This window comes from Dryas octopetala, chromosome 7 (genome assembly GCF_963921425.1).
Source record: "Dryas octopetala chromosome 7, drDryOcto1.1, whole genome shotgun sequence".
Taxonomy (NCBI): domain Eukaryota; kingdom Viridiplantae; phylum Streptophyta; class Magnoliopsida; order Rosales; family Rosaceae; genus Dryas; species Dryas octopetala.
Window position 1 is genome coordinate 19,404,272 of NC_141372.1, and position 13,667 is coordinate 19,417,938.

The 13,667-nt window shown below is 35.9% G+C and overlaps 1 protein-coding gene across 1 annotated transcript; it reads left to right on the forward strand.

Moving 5' to 3' along the window:
• The first annotated feature begins 347 nt into the window (after positions 1-347).
• LOC147280314 (uncharacterized) lies at positions 348-13,485 on the forward strand. The gene is made up of 12 exons (XM_086252180.1): positions 348-428; positions 744-824; positions 906-1,048; positions 1,316-1,378; positions 10,757-10,826; positions 11,526-11,555; positions 11,781-11,857; positions 11,945-12,039; positions 12,405-12,487; positions 12,608-12,664; positions 12,836-12,873; positions 12,958-13,485. Exons 1-12 carry the CDS (start codon positions 348-350, stop codon positions 12,989-12,991), a joined length of 852 nt encoding a protein of 283 aa, XP_086108306.1. The 3' UTR covers positions 12,992-13,485.
• The last annotated feature ends 182 nt before the right edge of the window (positions 13,486-13,667 follow it).

Genomic DNA, 13,667 nt, shown 5'->3' on the forward strand with positions numbered 1-13,667 from the left:
GGCCTTCTAGGCAAATTAATGAGCATAACAGTTGAACAAAATAGGTTTTGCAAAATTTAACTTCATAGTTGGCAGTTCATTCGTAATTGTCAAACAGTAGGTCCTTTCTGCCATTTTAATATTGCAATTGCATTTCTATCCTAACAAAATTGTAACCTTCAATCAAGACTTCAGACAAAACCATCGCAAATGAGCTAACCCAACAAAAATGATATTCACAGGGTTTCATGTATGTGCATAAGTGATCCCACAAGACAATCAAGCAATACCACAAGACCACAAGACAATCAAGCAATACCACAAGCCCACAAGACAATCAGCGAATAGCACAAGACCATTACCTTGAAATGTTGATTGCAGAAGGCAGAACAGAGGATGACCACGACGACGGCAAAGGAGGGCGAGGGATGAGGTACGCTTCAGTGTGGGTGAAGATGCCTGCCAACTTTGGGCGCTGAGAAGACGACAACGGCAAAGGAGGAAGCTGAAGAGAGAGTGCGCGCGAAGAGAGAGTGGGAGGGAGAGTGCGCGCGAAGAGAGTGTCTGTGGTACGTTGAAGTTGTTTGAAAACTTCAGAAATTGAAAGATAAGGGAGAGAGAAAGACAGAGGAAGCTTATAAGCTAAGCCAAAGGGTTGCCTGCTGTCACATGTGCGTTGCACATGTCTTTTTTTTATAGATATTTAGCTGTTAACCTCTAAATCTCTGTTACACAGGTTAGCTTTTTCTTGTTTTGAAAAATAGCACACTCGTCCCCCAAGTCCCATCGGAGCAGATTTGACTCACCCTGAGAATGGAGAAGCTTCCAGCCCCTCCATTGCTGCTGTAAAATTCTTTACCATCAGGAACTTCTTTCGGCAATGTAAGTTGAGACCTTGTTGCTAATGGATGTTTGTACTATTGTAGGTAGTAGCTTCCCAGGATTGGTCTGAAGTGACCAAATATGTTGGATTAGTTTGTGCTGAAGCTCGAAGACAGGAACTCATTCAAGATTTATATAAAACATGGGACGACCCTGTTCGTGGCACAGTCAGTGGTGGCATGAGGAGGTATGAGAGCTCTAGAATCACTTCTTTTGAACTTTCTCAAATAGTCAGTACTTCATTGGTTCACTCCCATTTGCTTGTACCAACCTTCTCTTGCCCATAGGCAAGCACACCAATATTCCCCAAAGTCTAAACTCATACAGACCCTTCAATTTGTTCCCTCGATATTCTGCTTGCCTATAATGCTACTCCCTGATGGAAATTGTTGCCATTTTATCTTTTTGTAAGGTGTTAATATTCTATCTCAATATCATATTCTATTTTGTCCAGGGATCTTCTGGTTTCGTGTAGGAAGGTAACAGGGCAGAAGCCACTAAGGATTATATTTTACAGGTACATGTTTGTATTCCTAGGTCAGTCTGTGCAACAAAAATTAACATTGGCACTGCATGTTTGTAAAAAATACTTGGGTTACCCTTCAACTAGGTTGCTCTGTTCTTATTTGAATGGCAAATATTTCTGATCAGGGATGGCGTAAGTGAAGGGCAATTTTATGAAGCCTTACTGTATGTGATTTATGCAATCCGAATGGTGATAATTGATTCATTTTGCTTCATTATCACTAGTATCAGAATGTTGGAGATAAAAAACGGAAATTTTTTTTGCAAGGAGCATCTAGATGTCTTAACACAATCATGACTCCATTATCAAATCAACTACATGTCTTAAAGCAATCTTGGGAATCCATTATCAGTTTACCCCTCCCCTCTAGAAAATAGTTATTAAAGAAAGAAAAACAAGGATTCAACAATTCAACAAGAAGAATATAGTCTCAACTTTTCTTAAAGAAGAAAGTACCCTTAATTGTTAATTTACTTGGCATAGAAGCCTACAGGTCATTCTAATTTACTTTCAATATACTTTTAGTTTCTCTCATTGTAGTTTTCTGTTATTTTTGTAGTGTTTGTAATAAGTGGGTATTGGTTATTTAATTCTTGATTCCTCACCCAGAGGTAATGTTGCTTTTTTCTTTTATTTATTTATAATTTTTGTATGAGTGTTTTATATGTTGAGGAGGAGCAGGTGTATTCTTTATTTTCTGTCATGTTCAAACAATGGATACTGCAGGCAGAAATTTGTAGCTATCCATATGTTGTGCAATTACATTCATTCATGATGCAGTAAGCCTTCAGTTGTTCTTTTCATGCTCCACCTTTTTTCTTTTGGATGTGAATGTATATTCAACGTAAAGTTGTAGCTAGAGGATTATAGCTTAGTATATTGTTTTTTTTTTTTTTTTGTTCTCAATAATTTTTTGAAACTTAGCATGACTTCAATTTTGTACAAGTTATGGAAAAAAGATACAGGGATACTAATGGTGAAAATGAATGTTTTTTATATTTTCTCTCAAAGGTGAAACTATGGGCTGCTCTCGAGCTAGAAGGTATTTTTGAGATATTTCCATTACGAAACCTCAAGTCAGCAGTAGCTTAAGTGCATAATTTCACTCAGTTCTTGATTTGCTGCTAATTATATTTGGCTACCCACTCTTTTTTACCCCGGTCTCCTTAATTAATTCATTACAAGTATGCCCACAAGTTTATGACTCTGCTCCCCATTCGCTTGACCCTTTTATTTACTTATTTATTTTTTTCCATGAAGGACTCCTGGGTTAAGCAAACCAACATTCACATTCAAAGAAGTAAATCTGAAGGTGTTTGATCTGCAAGACAAGGTATTGTTGCAATTATGTTTCTGGATTAAGAAAATAATTGCTATGTTCTTTTATTCCACTTCAAATTTCAAATTTAATTTATGCATATATTCAAATCTCAACCACTCTCTTTTCTTAATGATATGAAAAACGTGATTCATAAATGCAGTTTTTTATTGTATGCAATTTGATAACAAAGTCATCTTTATTGAAGCATCCCAAATAATATTTTAGATATAACGTTTCAATACTTTAACTTGCTCGTTTAATTTTTTCAATTTTAATCACAGCCTATTTTATGTCATCATTTTCATCTAATTACAATATTATAACATTTTACCTTTTCATCCATTACAATATTTGTCCGCGGCATCAAATATTTTTTGTTTGCCTTTTCATTGCGTTTGCTTGCTTGCCTTCTGTTTTTCTTCCTGGGTTTCGTTTGCTTGGTCGTCTGCATTGACCTGCAAGGTCCTCGAGCCTGTGAGTTTGTTTTGGGGGTGGCATTGTTATCAAATTCCCCCCACTTAATGCATGTGAATTTAAGCTTGCTAATTTTTTCCCTTTATGTTGGCAAAGATGGCAGTCTTTGATTTTCGTTATGGACTTGATTTCATTTTGTTTGCAACCCTTGAAAGGTTGGTTATGTCTAAGGCTGGTCTTGAAAGTAGGCAAATGAATGAGATACTTACATATCTCAGGCCGTCGAATATTTAGGACCCCAAAATTTTATAAATCCATTGTATATTATGTCTGCTTTTGGCAAGTTTCTACCTAAACAATAATGTTAATAAACACATAAACATGTTGTGAAATCATTTATTTTATCTTCAGGTTTCTTAAATAGTTGATGACATGCCCAAGAATAAGATGGTTTAATGGTGAATATTGACTATGTATAGATATAGCTACTTAGCTGGCTACAGACGTCGCTTAATTGATTTTGAAAGCTAATTCATGAGGTTTCTCAATTCAATTGTCCAACGTAAAATGGACATGCAGTCATTTGGGCCACGACTGTGAGTCTCTTAAAAAAGAGATTAGGCTTTCTGGTTTTCTTTTTTTATTTGGCGAGGGGTGCTGTGGAAAAGTGGTTCCACTTTTTTGCCTTCTTATATAGATTATGATTTTAGTAGGTATCGATTCATGATTAAAACACTCTGATTAATCAAACACTTTGATTAAAATATTCTGATCATTTTGAATTAGTAGATGATACTTCTGTATTGCTCAGTAAGTTAGAGGTTCTTCCTTTGTTCTCAAAATTTGCATTTAAAAACATTTTTACAAATCAGTAAATTTGTACTACTGTGCAAAATTGCTTTTGACTGCTGATCTTTATGCTTAATCTATTAATTAGTATAAGTTTCCAATTATCATAACATTTTAGGCTTGGTTACCACATTCTTGAACCAAGTTACCATTTTTTTGATCAAACCATCACGAAAGTTGTAACGTGTTTTGGTTGGCTGATTTGGTTACCCTTTTCTTGATGTTTGGTTCAAGAAAATGGTAACTTCGATCAAGAATGTGGTAACTGACCATTTATTGAGAAAATGTAACCAATTCTTGAGAAAAAACATCAAGAAAATGGTAACTTTGGTCAACATTGGGCTTGGTTACCACATTCTTGAACCAAGTTACCATTTTAAAAACGAATGATCAAGAAAGTGGTAACGTTTTTTGCCCCACTGATTTGGTTACCATTTTCTTGATGTTTGGTTCAAGAAAATGGTAACTTCGATCCCGAAACTAATAAATTACCATTTCTTGAGATTAAGTTACCAATTCTTGAAAACAAAATCAAAAAAATGGTAAGTTTGTTCAAGATGTAATTTTGTGATTGCATGTCCAAACCCGATTGGCAAACAGGAGCTTGTATATAATACTCGGAGAAGGCAATTGCCTTTTCGTCTATATACAGTTGCATGCGTAGGTGGTTACCACATTCTTGATGTGAAGTTACCATTTTCTTGAATAAAAGATCAAGAAAGTGATAAATTGGGTTTTAAGCATTTGTGAAGTTACCACTCATTGAAACAACTCTCAAGAAAGTGGTAACTCTTAGTCAAGATTTGGTAAGACTGAGAGTTACCACTTTCTTGAGGCATGCATCAAAAAAGTGGTAAAACCCAAATGACACTCTCATTTCACTCTCCATTCAAAATAAATAACGTAGCCTCACCCAGACTCTCTCTCGCCGCCCTCGCCCTCTCAGTCTCTCACTTTCTCACTGAATCCTCGCCCTCTTGGTCTCTCACTCTCTCACTGAATCCTCGCCCTCTCGCCATCCTCGATCTCGCCATCCTCTCACCAAAAACTCAGAAACCCATCCCAGAAAGATCAGACTCTCTCTCGCCGTCCTCGCCCTCTCGTTGAATCCTCGCCCTCTCGCCACCCTTTCGCCATCCTCTCACCAAAAACGCAGAAAACTCAGAAACCCATCCTAGCACGTCCATCGCCCAGCATCCCAGAAAACTCAGACCCTCTCTCTCACTGAGTTTCGAAACCTAGAAACCCAGAAATAGGAGTACATGGATTCATCTACACACTAGGGGGAGGGCATAGTATATAATGGGGTTAAAGAGACCTGCTATCAATAGTTTTTAGACTAACGGATGGCGAAGTAGCTTCACCTGGTTCTCTACCTTCCATTTTTTTGAAGATTTTTTGTGGGACTTTCAAGGTTAGTGCGACAGTAAAAAGAAACCGTCAGAACTGAGCTCCAGTTTTTTAACTCTTGGTCTTGTTTCTCTCTATGCTTTGGTTTTCTTGTTATTGACACTTTTGGAGATCTCAAAAATTTAAATGTAGTTGGTATTGTGCAAAACTACGCTATTATAATACTCTTGGTCTTCTTTCCTTGAAGGCCATTAATCTATCAGGGGTTTCCTTACTGGTACATCTCCATTAATTTTTTTTACTTATTATGCATTCTCATTTATCACCATGGTTGACCATTCTCTTTTCATCATTAGAATAAATTAAATGCATCTTTGCCTTTCCTAAAAACCAATGTAGCTTGTAAGTTAATATTGATGAGGCCACATCCAACAAGTTGATATAACTATGGTTCTTTCTTGTCCTTGTCTTGTTTGGAATGAGTCGAATGACATGGGTCTTGTTATGGGCAATAACTAGATCTCTTTCAACTTCTGCAGGGAAGAGAAGAGGAGAGGTCTAAGGAAAAACAAAGCTGCCAGCAATAACAATGGTAGTGGAGAGTGAGCAATGGACAACCTTCCAAGTATGGGTGGTAAGTTACTGTGGGGGAATTAATGAGATGCTTCACTGGGAAGTAGATTGGCTTTTGAAAACTCTGCAGGGACTCATTGTAGCATGATACTTTCTTTGTAGCTAGGAATGAATCAGTTTCATATAGCTGGACCTCTGTGCTTTGTAGAAGTCCATAAAGTTTTGTTTAGTTCCTTTTGTTATTGGTTTTTGGCCAACAATTTGTTTGTTTGTTGAGAGCAGGAAAATGAATTAATATATTATTGTTTCAGAAACTCAAATAGTCAAATTTCTTGTATAGATCCCCAGTCCGAAACTCTCACTGAATCTCTTTCTCCCTTAATTTCCTGCTCGATCTCTTTCGCTGTTTCCTTCTCATCGATTCTCTCCTTGTAAGAGGCAATCCACACCTAATGTCATTTTAGTGGTCATCTCTTTTGCACAACAGAGAAAAGTAGAAAGAACATGCTCAAATCAGTAGTTGTCGATGGTACTCTTCTAGGTTCTTGGTTTGTTTTCGTTCTACTGTTGTGTGCTTGAGAATACCCATAGGTTTCAATGGAACAAAGAAACATAATCATGTTCTGCTGTGCAAATATGCGCTATGGATTCTTGTTTCCTTTCACATGCATCCCAGTAACTAACTTGCACACAAGTAAAAACTATTTTGCAATGGCCTTTTGAACTTGTTTCTAAGACACTTAACATTTAAACTTAGATGTGTTATGGGATTAATTGACTTTGAGTTTTAAGGAGACTATAGTAAGTTTCAATTTTCTTAAACATCCAACTTCAATAGAAGTTGAGTTGGTAATCACATATTTTGTTTATTCTAGTTTCCAGGATATGAAAGAAGACATTTAAACCAACTCGAAAGTTTTCACAAATTCAAGTTTGAAGAAGGCAGTAAAGATGCACCCCTGGCCTTCAAATTGCTCTGAGAAGTGATGTGAAGGACCAGTGCTTTCCTTTGGCTGTTAATTGTGCCTCTGTTATATGCTGCAGGGTCTCTACAAAACAGAAGGATTTGGTAGGTCTATTATATATAATCTTCATTTTAGAAGTTAGGCAAACAGAAGGCTTCTTCTTCTTTTATATTCTGTACTGAATTTTATCATCTTACCAACTTCTGTAATTAAGAAAAACAAGCCGATTCCATCTTTTCATTTCAAAATACGTACGAGTGTCCTGAAATCAATCTTATATTTTTGCAGATTACTCGTTTGGTTTAAAAAAAAAAAAAAAAACATACAGGAAGGACAACCTTGGCAATTGGAGATGGGGCAAATGATGTTGGCATGATTCAAGAGGCTGATATTGGAGTAGGAATCAATGGCATGGAAGGAATGCAGGTAAGCTTCAGAAATGATCTTTGACTTTAGGACTTATTTGTGGTGACATGGGTGATATGTATCTGTATAATATACCCTTGTTATTCAATTTGAAATTTGTCGTCTTTGCAGGCTGTTGAGATTTCAAGGACAGATTACAAGCCTTCGGAATGGACATCTTGTATCTAGAGATTTGCATTGTTGGGTTTTTTATTAAAATCTAAGTTGTGAGAGAGATGTACATGTTTTGATGGATAAACTTTGATATCCGAATACTAGTCACTTGTCATTTTGAAATGAAATGTATTAACATCTACTGTTGCTACTTATATTGAAAACAAAGCAGGATGTATTTAATGTTGTAATTTTGAAAAAATGAGTTTAAAATAGTAATTAAAATCGAATTTGTGACCAAATTCTATCACTAAATGTATCTACAATATTTTAGTGAAGGAATGGTAGGTTTTAGTAATGAAGATTTTGATCACTATTTCATGTAACCACCAGATCCACCTCATCATATTTTAGGGATGAATATATTTATGTTCCTCACTGAACCATCATCTATGGTGATGAAACATAGGCCTTTAGTGACCAAAATTTTGGTATTTTTGGGATGGAATAGTTCATCAATAAATCAATTTTTTTAGTGAGGAAAGACTTTGGTCACAAAAAAGTATAGGTTTTAGTGATGAATATTTTTTGTTCCTCACTAATAGGCTTTAGTCACTTGGTTTGGGTTTCGGTCAATTTAGAAACTTAAACTTAAACTTAAACCCTATATCCTATATCCTAAATCCTACTGTGTTTTTTTCAAATTGTAAATCCTATAACTTACCCAATACACTATACCTTAAGACTATAATTCATAGTTGGTAACTTGGTATATAACTATAGAAGCAATTTTGTTGAGAATTTGGGATTGCATGTCAAAACCTGATTGTCAAACAGGAGCTTATGTTTAGTTGTCTGAGAATGCAATTGCTCTTTCGTCTATACACAGTTGCAGTGCGTCACAATTTTTGGCCAACTGATGATGTTACCATTGTCTTGATGTTTGGTTCAAGAAAATGGTAACTTGGATCAAGAAAATGATAACTTACCATTTTTTGGAAAAAACGTTACCATTTCTTGAGAAAAAAAATCAAAAAAATGGTAACTTTGGTCAAGGTTGGGCTTGGTTACCACTTTTTTGATCAAAGTTACCATTTTCTTGATTGAACAATCAAGAAAGTGGTAATGTCTTTTGCTTGGCTGATTTGGTTACCATTTTGTTGAGGATTGAATCAAGAAAATGGTAACTTGGATCAACAAAATGGTAACTTACCATTTCTTGAGCCAATGTTAACATTTCTTGAGGGAAAAAATCAAGAAAATGGTAAGTTTGGTGAAGCTTGGGCTGGGTTACCACATTCTTGAACCAAATTACCATTTTCTTGATCGATCGATCAAGAAAGTGGTAACGTGTTTTGCTTGGCTGATTTGGTTACTATTTTCTTGATGTTTGGTTCAACAAAATGGTAACTTTGATCAAGAATGTGGTAACTTACCATTTCTTGAGAAAATGTTACCATTTCTTGAGGAAAAAAATCAAGAAAGTGGTAAATTTGGTCAAGATTGGCCTTGGTTACCACATACTTGAACCAAGTTACCATTTTCTTGATCGAATGATCAAGAAAGTGGTAACGTGTTTTGCTTGACTGATTTGGTTACCATTTTCTTCATGATTGGTTCAAGAAAATGGTAACTTTGATCAAGAATGTGGTAACTTACCATTTCTTGAGAAAATTTTACCATTTCTTGAGAAAAAAGATCAAGAAAATGGTAAGTTTGGTCAAGATTGGGCATGGTTACCACATTCTTGAATCAAGTTACCATTTTCTTGGTCGAACGATCAAGAAAGTGGTAACGTTTTTTACCCCACTCATTTGGTTACCATTTTCTTGATGTTTGGTTGAAGAAAATGGTAATTTCAATTAAGAAAATGGTAACTTACCATTTCTTGAGAAAAAAATCAAGAAAATAGTAAGTTTTGTCAAGATATAATTTTGTGATTGCATGTTCAAACCTGATTGGCAAACAGGAGCTTATATTTAATACTCCAAGAATGCAATTGCCTTTTCATCTATATACAGTTGCATGCGTAGGTGGTTACCACATTCTTGATGTAAAGTTACCATATTCTTGAATATAAGATCAAGAAACTAGTAACTTGGGTTTTAGATAGTTTTCTGAAGTTACCATTTTTTTGATGCATCCCTCAAGAAAGTGGTAACTCGTAGTCAAGATTTGGTAAGTAACCAAATCTTGACTGAGTTACCACTTTCTTGAGGGATGCATCAAACAAATGGTAAAACCCAAATCACACAGAATTTTCGCTCATCTCACTCTCCATTCAAAATAAATAACCTAGCCTCACCCAGACCCTCTCTCGCCGCCCTCGCCCTCTCAGTCTCTCACTCTCTCGGTAAGCTATCCCTCCTCTCTTTCGCTTTGTAGCATTCTCTCTACCTCATCCTCTTGGGTTTCTTCTTTATGAAATAGGGTTTCAAATTAGGGGTTTTTTTGGGGTTTATGTTTTTCTTCAAATTAGGGGTTTTCTTAGGTTTGTTTGTTTCTTCAAATTAACTACACCTTCGTCCGACACTGGAGTCTCCCATTTTCTGCTTATCAAGGTTTTTTTTTCATTTTGGGGTTTTTATTTTCCTTCTGCATTTGGGATAGTTACAAGTTTGGTTTTTGGGCATGTTCGGCTCCGCATTTGGGTTTTGCATCTCACAGAGAGTGCAAAAAAAGACTAAGACAAGGAAATAGCCTTGTCCTTACCTACTGGCAGTGGCCCTGTTTACCTCACCATCATCGACGTACCCACTCGCATCCTCAAATATTGAGATATGGGTTGGTTGCTGCTATATCCAACTCCTCCAACAAATTTATGGACATATGAGTGAGAAACCGTAGCCTTAACACAGTTCTTTTATGTACTACTGAATTTGTAGATCTCACTGGCGCTATCAGATGCTCGGCCTTTCTATCTCAATTCAATATCTGTTTTTGTTTTTGTATTTTTTTCTTTTTTAAATCTATTTATGTTGTCAATCAAAGTATATTTGGTTGAATTTTGTTGTAGGTTTTTGGTAGTTCTCTGTATCTATGTGAATCTGGTGTTGGTTTTATAAATTTCTTTATGATTTGGTATTATAGATCAACACTTAATTCCGCTGGATGTTCTGAGGCAAGAATAAAATAAAAAAAATCTGGCCTGAAGTTCCAGTTTTTGATATGCTTCCTTAATCCTTAGTTCTAAAATTATTTCTTCCCTTTTTCCTAATATAATTAGATATCCAAGTGTATATATTGAGGTGAGATTTTGAAACAGGATACTCGAACTTTGTTTACATGGGCTCTTGATGGTGAAATTCTTGTTCTTAACATTACCCAACAACAGATTTTTGCCTCCAACCCCCAATTAAATAGCATCAATGATTGCAGTTCTCATTTAAGAGGAATGATGCAAAACCCTGAATTTCTTTGTCAGTTGGCTTCTCCTGAGAATATGCAGGTATGGTAATGAGTTACTAGCTTGCTTTTGGAATTTTGAAGTGTTTGTTTACCTAGGCTACCCAATTCACATGAGAAGTCTACTGGATTGGGTTTCTACTTTGTAGTTGTTTTGGTTTGTTGTATTTCTTTCTACTTTTTTTGTTTGTATGAACCTCTTGTATCACTTTGGCGGTTTTCCTTTTAATGGTTGAAGTATTTTCTATTTTTCTTTTTTAGGAACATGTTTTGGGTTGGGATCATTGTAAATTGTGGAGTTGGAAATTAATAAAGCTATGTAAGGTCTTGATGCATGTTTTAAGTGAACTGCAATGAGTAAGGGAATATGTTGGTTTTGACTTGCAATAGAGCAGATGTAATTGGACACTTGATGAAATTTATATGAATAATACTTGAGAAATGTTTAGCCTTTTCTTTTCCTTAGATGATGCTGGTTCAGATCAATTTGTAGCTTTCAACTAAATTTATCACTTGTTATGGTTTTCTTTTGTAGGTTTGTATGTCAAGGGTAGTTAGTACGTACTGTGCATTGGGGTTTATTAGTTTTTTTGTAGTTGCGTGTGAATTATTGGAAAGATTTTCAAACATGTCATGCAGATTGGCCTGTATTGAGTTACAAGGAATTGTGTTAATGCATATTGGACTATAATGAGTTCCACAAAGCTAGGAAGACTGATATTTTGATTAACATACTCTGCAGTTGAAGGAGCATTTGAGGATGAGAATACTGGTATGTTTACTTTCTTATCTATTTTGTTTAATTTGTTTTCTATGTAAATGTCATCATAAGAAGGAAAAATTGATAACTTTTATTGCTGCTTTTGTACTGTGACAACTGAGCCAGCTGTTTGTTTGAGTACTGGTAAGCCCCTCTTGTTAGTATGGTGTTTTATTATCTGTTTGTTATTTTTTCATTCTGGGCTTGAATGTTGTGTTCACTATTTATTCATGGTAGATGTTGAGACGAATGCGTGCTTGGATAACAATGGTGGTTGCTGGCAAAATAAAGCAGCCAACCTCACAGCCTGCAAGGTATAGATCATAACTTACTAGCTCATCACATGCTTTTTGACAAATCAGAAAATCGTGTATTTTAACTCCTCTTCTTTGGGACTTCAGGTCGCACACTCAGGATACATTTCGTGGGAGGGTTTTTGAGTGCCCCCTAGTTGATGGTGTGCAGTTCAAAGGAGATGGTTACACTAGCTGTGAAGGTAAAACGAAAAAACTATATATTTTTTGTTTATGTCAAAAAAGACATGAAAATTAAATAGAGAAGGCAAAAGTGTGGTTAAAAAAAATTGTGGATTTTTTTAATGCTCCTGGTTTTGCATTCAAGTTGGTCAAAAGGTTTGATCAGGATTTAATGATCCTAGTTGTTTATATCTAGATATTGCAGACTTAGTTCTAAAAATATATATGTATGGGTTACAGATCAATGGAAATCTGCACTGAAATTTCAGTGCTTATATTCTTCTTCATGTTAATCAAATTATAGCTAGAATACTTCCACTTTGCAAAAGTTTTCCTTTTGTTGCACATTGTATTTCAATATATTAATATTACCATTGGCTTCCAGCGAGTGGGCCTGGGAGGTGCAAGGTAAACAATGGAGGTGGTTGGCATGAAGCTCAAGATGGACATGCATATTCTGCTTGTACGGTAAGTGATCTTTATGTGTTCCCTTTTTTAAAAAAAACAAAAAAAAAAAACCAAACATTCTGCTCTTGGAAAATATATTTATTTTAAATTCCTATTATTTCTCTAAACATGATGATGGAGAGGTCAAATACAAGTGTCCTGCTGGGTTTAAAGGTGATGGTGTCAAAAGTTGTGAAGGTAAGAGAAATTAACGTCTTGGTATTTTTTGTTGTTGTTTTTCAATTTCACTGTAATAGGAAATAAATCTAGTAATGCATTGATGTCTAAATAGCTCAAGTTCAGAAATTAAAGTCATGTTTTTGTACTGTGACAACAATGGTTCGATGCAATATATTGCCAATTTTGAAGGTAATCAACGCCCAGCCTGGGGATGCAAAGGGACTAATGTAAGTGAACGTTTTTGTTAAGTTTGGCCGACCATTTGTGCAACCAAAACATTGAAATGTCATAATGCATGTGTTTTGTATTAGCGTAAGGCTGACTGCCATGGCTGGATATGGGTAGATGAGTACAAGAACTGTGGATTCACCAATGTTTCGGCATCACAACCACCCAAAGATACCGGAGTGTCAAATGTCGCGGATTCATCACAAGAGTCAGCTGCCCCTGATTTATCTCAACAGTCCAGACCCCTGGATTTGGTGGATGAAGAACCTGGGAACGACTATCATTCAGAGTCATCGCCAGACTGCACCCCTGCCAATTAGCGTCCATGGTGGCCATCTGACTCATCGTGGTCACCTGATCCTGATGAAATTTACTCCCCGTATTAACAAATGTAATTATAATGTGCAAAACTGGTTGTGACGTCACTAAACTTGGCAGGCTACAATCAGGAAGATTGCTGTTACTCTTGATTAATTTTGCAGTTTTCATGTTGTGAGAATTGCTTCTTGGGTATCTGCTTGGTTATTGTTGTACTAAGACTCAATCTAAGTACTATGGATGAAGTGTATGCTTGGCCATTTTATTTTATGCATTTTGTTCGTTCTGTTGTTTATGGATGTGAGTAAAGTGACTGTGTATATATGAATACGTGGCTGCATTGTTTGGTAAATAAATGACGTATCGGTGTGCATCCTGAAAATTATGACAATTAAGTTATTGAGACGTTAATAAGTGCATGTTCGTTAGTAAATATTCAGGCACTCCAATTTAAACTAGCAGAGATTAATTGGGT